The sequence below is a fragment of the Drosophila biarmipes genome, unplaced genomic scaffold, assembly GCF_025231255.1.
Source record: "Drosophila biarmipes strain raj3 unplaced genomic scaffold, RU_DBia_V1.1 ptg000019l, whole genome shotgun sequence".
NCBI classification, from domain to species: domain Eukaryota; kingdom Metazoa; phylum Arthropoda; class Insecta; order Diptera; family Drosophilidae; genus Drosophila; species Drosophila biarmipes.
The window spans coordinates 5,232,202-5,241,238 of record NW_026114537.1 but is presented as its reverse complement, the minus strand read 5'-3'; the positions used below and the strand labels follow the sequence as shown (position 1 = coordinate 5,241,238).

Genomic DNA, 9,037 nt, shown 5'->3' with positions numbered 1-9,037 from the left:
GTTCTAAACCATTAATTTTCCAAGCAAGTTCAAGTTACGAGTATACTTAACTTTTGTTTTGTCAAAGGACTCATGAAAGAACTCCACCCGGATATTTCAATGGAAGAACAACAAAAAGGCCCAAGCTCAAATGCCATTGTACCATATTTGGTTAGCCAGTACGATCGAGACTCGGCACGAAAAAAATTAATTGACAACGCTTTGGCTGTCCTTGTTTCGGCAGAAATGCAACATTTTTCGATAGTGGAGGATTCCGGATTTCGTGAGTTTGTTAAAGTTCGTGAGTGTATAATAACTAATTTATAAGTATTTTCCAAATAACATAATTTCCTATTATTGTAAGCGTTATATTACGATTATGAGATTTTTTAATTTTGTTTTTATGAAAGTAAAAAAAACAAGACTAATAAGAAGTTTTTCTTGCATTATTTACTCTAAATGCAACTTAAACATACGATTTTTTTGTTCGATACTATCGATAGTATCGAATATTTGTTTGAAAAACCTCGAAAACAACGAATATGCTCCCGATCGATGTTTTCCCAGCTTAAATATACACGAAGAATATGAAGAAATGAAAATTTACAGTAATCGTCCGGTCGTCGAGAGATACATTAATCGAAAGGTATGGCAAAAACTAAAAGGATTGCATACCAAGAAATAAAGAAAGTTTATTGGTTTGGGTGAAAGACCAGGGAAAGTGTAAAAGTAAAAGCTAAGAAAATCTAATCTGTTGAGGCCGCTTGGGATAAATAACACTTTACATAAATACGCTGCACATCAATATGCCTGTGCTTAGTTACTTGATTTTAATAAAGCCATCTTTCGACCGTTAGCTTTGCTGCTTCCATATATCCCACACACTTTACCTTGTAAAATAACGGATATCTAATAGTCAACGCCATGCTTACTAGGTCACGCATGCTTTATTTCAAACGTGATTACATTCTTCACAAGACATAAAATACATTGAATTTTTTGGGAAAAGCGGTTTCCAACATTACAATTTTATAAGAGGTTGTGTAAGGCGTTCGCGATAGGCTGACACGTCGCCCATTAGTTCCTTTCGGAAGCGTTCGTGATTAAGGGCAAAATCATTCAACGCTTTAATCCGTCGTCGCTGTCGCTCTTTCTTTGCGTCTTGGTAAAAAACTCTTGTTGTTATAGCAGTAGCGACTGTGGGGCATCTCTGTTCCCTGGGCGTTCTACTTGGTCTTTCGTTACTGTAAGCATCTGCAAGTAAAAACAGGAAAAAACGCTAAAGTCGAGTGCCTCGACTATCATATAACCATGTCTCAGCTTTAGGGAACAAAATGAGAATGGAGATATATTACAAGCACAGAAATATTGTAAAGCGCCACATACCGGCTATTTCGGTATATGTTATGTGTGCGGCAGACAGTTTTAAGCGTTTAAGCTGTTTGGGGCCGTTAGAGTGGGCGTGGCCCTTGCTGAATCAAACTTGCGCTGCGCAGGAAACTGCATGCCAAGTCCCACTCTCCTTGCTTTCATAGTTTTCGAGATCTTAGCGTTCATACTGACGGACGGACAGACGGACATCACTATATCGAATCGGCGTTACTTACTTACTTTTTGGGGTCGAAAAAGCTTTCTGCTGCCTGTTACTTACTTTCCGACGAATCTAGTATACTCTTTTACTCTATGAGTAACGGGTATAATTATTGCCTAGAGGCAAGTTTCTGTGTAAACTAAGGGATCGTAACTATCGTGCAGTATCAACATACAAAAGTTTTGATATCAACTTATGTGATATCAACTTATTGTACATTCTATTAAATAGATACCCTATTAAAATATTTTCTTGTACATTCGACTAAATAAATACACTTTCTAAAATGTTCTTATTCAACACGCTGTAATAAAATATACCTTTGATGCGAGAAGCTTAAATATTTTGCTGACGAGGGCAAAATATTTAAGCTTCTCGAATCTTTTACTCTATGAGTAACGGGTATAATTATTGCCTAGAGGCAAGTTTCTGTGTAAACTAAGGGATCGTAACTATCGTGCAGTATCAACATACAAAAGTTTTGATATCAACTTATGTGATATCAACTTATTGTACATTCTATTAAATAGATACCCTATTAAAATATTTTCTTGTACATTCGACTAGATAAATACACTTTCTAAAATGTTCTTATTCAACACGCTGTAATAAAATATACCTTTGATGCGAGAAGCTTAAATATTTTGCTGACGAGGGCAAAATATTTAAGCTTCTCGAATCTTTTACTCTATGAGTAACGGGTATAATTATTGCCTAGAGGCAAGTTTCTGTGTAAACTAAGGGATCGTAACTATCGTGCAGTATCAACATACAAAAGATTTGATATCAACTTATGTGATATCAACTTATTGTACATTCTATTAAATAGATACCCTATTAAAATATTTTCTTGTACATTCGACTAAATAAATACACTTTCTAAAATGTTCTTCTTCAACACGCTGTAATAAAATATACCTTTGATGCGGGAAGCTTAAATATTTTGCTGACGAGGGCAGTTAGTTTTTAGGTCGACCGATAATTATTCATTTCTACGAATTTCAGCCCTTGTTTTGGGTGTTACAAGCAAATAAAATTTTTGGCTTATTAAATATTACCTTTTGTATAAATTTAATTTTTTATGAAGTCAAATAGATTTTTTCTAAAAAATTTCCAAAAAATTGATTTTTTTAAAAACGGTTTTAATTAAAATGAAAGTTATTATTACTTAATTCAATGTATTCATTAATTTCAAATTAAATATTTTAGAGAACAAAATTTTGTTATGCGACCGAAAAGGTAATAAATTGTTACACAACATTCAAAAAATACAAACCTTTTTATACCCCTGCAGAGGGTATAATGATTTCAGTCAGAAGTTTGCAACGCAGTGAAGGAAACAATTCTGACCCCATAAAGTATATATATTCTTGATCAGCGTCACTAGACGGGTCGATTTAGCCATGTCCGTCTGTCCGTCCGTTCCAAGCGAACTAGTCCCTCGGTTTTAAAGCTATCGGTCTGAAACTTTCCCAAAAGTCTTCTTTCTATTGCGGGTAGTATATAAGTCGGAACCAGCCGGATCGGACAACTATATCTTATAGCTCCCATAGGAACTATCGGTGTTTTTAAGATATCACGTTCTAAGCTTGGAAATAATATTTTTTAATTAGTTCTGAATTTCGAATTAAATTTTATCAAAATTGGACGAGTATATCATAAAGCTGCCATAGAAACGATCTGAAAATTGGTGAGAAAATAATATATAACAAATTATAGCTTTCGTGCTTTTTGACATACAACCATCTTAGCTTGGAAAAAATTTTTTTTAATTAGTTCTGAATTTCGAATTAAATTTTAATAAATCTAAGCTTGGAAATAATATTTTTTTAATTAGTTCTGAATTTCGAATCAAATTTTATCAAAATCGGAGGACTATATCATAAAGCTGCCATAGAAACGATCTGAAAATTGGTGAGAAAATAATATATAACAAATTATAGCTTTCGTGCTTTTTCACATACAACCATCTTAGCTTAGAAAAAAAAATTTTTTAATTAGTTCTGAATTTCAAATTAAATTTTAATAAATCGGACGACTATATCATATAGCTGTTATAGGAACGATCGACCAAAAATTTATTTACTTAAGTTGATTATTTCTTATAACTGCTAGGGTATACAAACTTCGGCTTCCTAACTTCCTTTCTTGTTAAGTCATGTTTTTGCTTTTAAAAAAAAAATATTTTTTTTAATATATTTTACAAAAAAAATAAATTTTGATGATGATTGCCATATTAAATTCTTCTCATATCTTTTATATTTTAGAGTTCAAAAATTAGTAGTTAGTAGCACCATGTTAAAATTTTAAGGATTGTTGCTAGTTTTAATTATAAAACAAAAAAACATTTTTTTATGTATTTTATTATTTTTCTGACCGAATCGAAATCATCGAAGCTATAATTTGTTTAAATTATTTTTCTACCAATTTTCCGATCGTTATAATCGTTTGATAAAACTAAATTCTAAATTCAGACCTATTTAAAAAATTGTACTTCCAGGCATAGGTTATATGTCTTAAAACATTAAAGATATAATTTGTTCATATTATTTTCACACCAATTTTCCAATCGTCGCTATGACAGCTACATATATGAAACAGTCGTCCGATTTTGTTAAAATTTAATTCGAAATTCAGAATATGTTATTTGCAAGCGTAGGTTATATGGTTAAAAGCATAAAGACATAATTTTTAAAAATTGTTTGTTCCGATTATTCTTCTAGCAGCTTTGTGGCGTTTTGTGAAAACAGCGGATTTTATGCATGTGATGTCAAACCTCAACAGACTTTTCAAAATATTGATTATGTTTCGTTCAAAAACCGCGCGAAAAAAAAACAAAGAAAAACGCCATAGTCGACTGCCTTGACTATCAGATACCCGTTACTCAGCTCGAGGAAGAAAATAAAAATGAAAATATTGTAATGCGCCACCTACTGGCTATTTAGGTATATGTTATGTGGGCGGCACACAGGTTTAAGCGTTTTAGCCGTTTGGAGGCGTTAGAGTGGGCGTAGCTGACATTTATTAGGCCAATGGAAAGGTTTTAATGAGACAAATTCAGTTTACCAAGAAAAATATAACCCATATATTTGAGGCAAATACATTTCAGTTAAAATAAAAATGTATATCTATTGCACTAGCAATACCACAATGATAGATCTTATTAAGGACAGCCATTGTGCAGAGCCCCCTTTTACTAGTCGAATACCATACTACTTTAAAAAAGAATTTCTTACATGGCATTATGAAATATCAAAAAGCCGTGCGAACTGAACGATGCGCTATTAACTAGTGTTTCTGGACGGCACTCTAAAATAAAAATGTGAGTGTTATGGCATTTACCGATAAAAGCAGATGAAATATTCCTCATATGGAAATAAGCAGGATTTAGATATGAAAATAAATATAAAGTGTTTATATTAACAAATGGAAATATTTGGTGTAGAAATTATTTTTTTCATTCGATAGACATTAACAAGACTAATACATTTCAGTTTAACATTTTTTGTATCATAATATACTCTAAGATGCAGACTGAGACGTTAGAGTGAGGGTGACATGTGATAAAGTTGCGCTGCGTACAAATCTAAAGAACCTAAATCTCAGTTCTTTATATTTGAGCCTTTTAACCACTCTAGCTTAAGAGTGGGAGTTGATATTCGTGTTAGATCATCAGATAGATAATGACGGGAAGAATACATTTCAGTTAACATGTTTCTAGCACTTAAACTGTAGTAGACACTCTGCTGAAACAAACTTGTAATGCGCAGTAGCTCAAGAATCTGAATCACAAAAGTCTAGCTCTTATAGTTTCCGAGATCTACGATCGAAAATATCTTGTTTAGTGCGTTGAAAACTTTTAAATGAAATTAGAATACTGTTTGCGGTAGGGTCGCGAATGAAAAGTATTAACGGATTATACTAAATGACACTTATACAAACCTTGCTTGACATCTAACTTTCCCTGCTGCGTACAGGCATTACTGGAGCCGATGTATCCATTGATAAATGGCAGGGGCGACATCACAACGTCCCCCAACGAACTGGGGGAAGGAGGTGCGGGTCTGTTAAAGGGATTCGTCCGTCTAGGCGGACGCCTGGGCCTTACTGCCTCCCAGTCATTAGGTAATCTGCCAAAAGTGTTGGCACGCTTTTCTGCAGAATTAAAAATGTTTTTCGAATCCTCCATCTCGTGTATCTGGCGCTTCAGCTCGTCTAGGATGATGCGCTTGTATTCATATCCAGCGCATGTAAGTACCTTCATCCATGTCTCCATACTTTCCTGGTTGTCGGCGGAGAAGATATAGGTGCGGTTGCAGTTGAAGGCTATTTCGAAGCAGTAGTTATCCACCTCGTTTGAGAGCTCAATGGTGCACCCCTCGACAATAATAAGTCCCAGTGGATCCTTGTCAACCAGCGACTCAAAATAAAAAAGCAAGTTGCCTTTCAGAATGAAGAAGCGTCTCTGAAAAGCCTTGTTGACCTCGCCCCGTTTGTTGAGGAAACCTGCAATGCGTTATGATGACGTATAGACTATGATTAATAATTGCCGAGTAATACAGTAGAATACATTCCTTTCATGTCAAATGGCGGCGTTTTCGCAAAGGCGTTCAAGTTTTTTTCGTTGAATTTCATGATTGCATTCGATGACAATGCAGGTAAAATTGTAAAGACGGACGCTCTGTGTACAGCTGTTGGTCAGTACAGTGCTGCCATATCGCTAGCTGTTTATCGATTTGTTTATTTGTTATAATTTAAATATCTAAATTGAAATAAATTAATTCGGCGGGTTAAATGTTTTAATAATTTTATCAATATCATTTTGAACTTTAAGTACAAGTAGGGAAGGTACTCCTACTACCAGCAAAAGACGAAAGCACCAGGAAATTCTGTTCGGGAGGACCATATTGGGCATTTTCCCACCTGAAAAAAGCAAAGGCAACTCTGCAAAAACGATTGTTCGTTCCACTCATACACCTTTTATGACAAATGCAATGTATTTCTATGCTACAACTACTAAAGAAACTGTTTCACCAACTTTCACATGAAGTGATTTATACATGCATACAGAGCCATATCCCTGCAAGCAAAAGGGCGATAATTCTATCGCCTATCGTCCAGAAGTCACTTCTAAGTCACTTCTGGAAGATAGAAAGACGATAGTACACATTTTACAAAAACAAAATATACATATATCGCGTAGAAGTAACTTCTAAGTCACTTCCGGAAGATAGAAAGGCGATAGCACACATTTCGATCGCAAAGAAGTAACGTCTGAGACACTTCTGGACGATAGTTAGACGATAGCACACATTTTACATACACAAAATATACATATATCGCGTTGAAGTAACTTCTAAGTCACTTCTGGAAGATAGAAAGGCGATAGCGCACATTTTACAAAAACAAAAAGGGTCGCGATCGCGAGGAAGTAACTTCTGACACTTTTCTAGACGATAGTTAGACGATACAAAAACAAGTTGTTTTTCGACCGAGTGTCAGTTTATTTCGCACTTTGCTTGTGATCAGTCCAGTTTTGTATAAAATGTGAGTGTTGCTTTGTTTTTCCGAATTTTTAAAATTGTATAACACATTAAAATGTCCAACTCAACGAAAAGTGCGAATTTACATGAAGCTGTACGTTTACTTCAAGATATATTCACATTACCTGGCTCGATTTTAGTGAAATAAGCATTCAGATTCTCCACCTGATTATAAAAGGTAATTCCTCCAAATTTATTTTTATTTTAAATATAAATGAAATTATGTTTCTGTTTATTTAAGAAATTATTCTTATTAAATTTCTCATGTAAATGGAGCTGGACATAAATAAAATTATTAAGCAGCAATTTCGACATGCCATGGACCGTGTCTACAAGTGCTCAAAGACCTTATCGAAAAAATAAATGCAAAATATTGCCTAACATGTAAAAACAAGTTTTTTTATTCAAGATTTCCAAGATTCCCAATGGGGAAAGGCCCTTCTGGTATCTTCTACAAGCGTCTGTTAAGTCACTTCTAAGTAACTTCCAGAAGTGACTTCGGCGATATCACATTCGGATCGCGGAAGTCACTCCCGTCGGGAAGAAATGTGCCACTTCCAAACTATGCCCCCCCCCCCCCCTCAAAAAAAAAAAACAAAAATATCCAAATATATATTATTTTGGCCTAAATAAACGCATAATTACATTCAAAAAATTGTTTCCTTTATTATTTCTATGCTCATGCAGTAGAGGGTTAATATTAATGTCCGCCAACATATTAAAGTCATCCCGTTTAAGGAACCAGTTCCATAATTCTACTCAGCTGCCCGACTCCGTGGACTCACGAGCCGTCGATAGTCGCTTACTGAATGCATGCCTATAGTATTCTGGCCTAACGTAAACAACTTTGTTAAGTTTGTACTGTAATTTATGTATTTTTGGGGAGGAATAACCACGATCATAAAGACATTAATCTACGTGAGTGTATCGCACATATATCTTTAAACCACTCGTGGTCTATGCGGCAACAACACGTTGCGACCAACAATTACGAAGATGAAAGTACGAGTATGGCCGCAAGCAAATAAGAAAAAGCTAAAGAAGCCCACTCCAGCCACAGTTTTGTTGCTGGGGTACTTCCTTCAGCACCAGCAACTCCGTTGGGAATAAGAACTATGGACTGCATGTGGAGACATCTGTAGGACATGAACGTAGCTTCGAAGTACTTACATAAATAAATAAATCTCTCGATCTTTGCAATTATTTCATTTCTTTTACATCAGCGGACTCCTCTTTTTTGATTGATTTAATTGATTTGTTTGCCGCTTGGGACTGGTGTTCACATAGACAAATTCTGCGAGCTAACCTAGGAAGGAGCAAGACTGAATATAATAAGCAGAACCACCAGTAAGCAGCTGGACTACACCAACACCAGCTACTAGTACTTTGGGAGAAAGGAGGAAATAGCCATTACCAGCTATGGCCAGGATACTGGACGCCTTCCTGCAGTATCGGAGGAAGAACCCCGTTCCCATCCCGGCTCCAACTCCCCCAAGGTCCATGCCAGCATATTGGTAATCGGAACTGCACGCAACAGATGGCGAAGCATACGAGACACTAAAAGGAAGCCTTAAAATACTTATTAACAAAAAACAAGGAAAATGATATAAAATATTTTCTAGCATGATAATTGTGGCCAGCACTGTTTTCGGCGGTTGGTGGGCGTTTAAGTGGGCGTGGCACCCCGCTGAAATAAACAAATTTGACTGTTCTAGCTCTTAAAGTTTCCGAGATCTCAGCGTTCATACGGACGGACGGACAGGCGGACATGGCTAGTTCGACTCGGCTATTCATCCTGATCAAGAATATATATACCCTCTGGGATCGGAAACGCTTCCTTTTACGTTACATACTTACTGACAAGTCTAGTATACCCTTTTACTCTACAAGGGTACAAACGGGCATAATACAATATTTTTTGGGT

The 9,037-nt window shown here is 35.6% G+C and overlaps 1 protein-coding gene and 1 long non-coding RNA gene across 2 annotated transcripts; one reads left to right on the top strand and one right to left on the bottom strand.

Annotated features, from left to right (window-relative positions):
- Positions 1-889: 889 nt before the first annotated feature.
- On the bottom strand, positions 890-6,320 carry LOC108026474 (sesquipedalian-1). The gene is made up of 3 exons (XM_050890279.1): positions 6,147-6,320; positions 5,513-6,078; positions 890-1,233 (listed from the first exon to the last, which is right to left on the bottom strand). The coding sequence occupies exons 1-3, from the start codon at positions 6,203-6,205 to the stop codon at positions 1,001-1,003; spliced, it is 858 nt and encodes a 285-aa protein (XP_050746236.1). The 5' UTR covers positions 6,206-6,320; the 3' UTR covers positions 890-1,000.
- Positions 6,321-7,707: 1,387 nt separating this feature from the next.
- Positions 7,708-8,743, top strand: LOC127012076 (uncharacterized). Its single transcript, XR_007765543.1, has 2 exons — positions 7,708-8,275; positions 8,337-8,743. It is a non-coding gene; the product is annotated as an uncharacterized LOC127012076 (long non-coding RNA).
- Positions 8,744-9,037: the final 294 nt, after the last annotated feature.

Coding starts and splice junctions, on each gene's coding strand:
- LOC108026474 (XM_050890279.1), bottom strand. CDS start 6,205: ATGAAATTCAACGAAAAAAACTTGAACGCCTTTGCGAAAACGCCGCCA. Junction 6,079..6,146: donor ACGCCGCCATTTGACATGAA/AGGAATGTATTC, acceptor ATAACGCATTGC/AGGTTTCCTCAACAAACGGG. Junction 1,234..5,512: donor AAAGTTAGATGTCAAGCAAG/GTTTGTATAAGT, acceptor TTTTACTTGCAG/ATGCTTACAGTAACGAAAGA.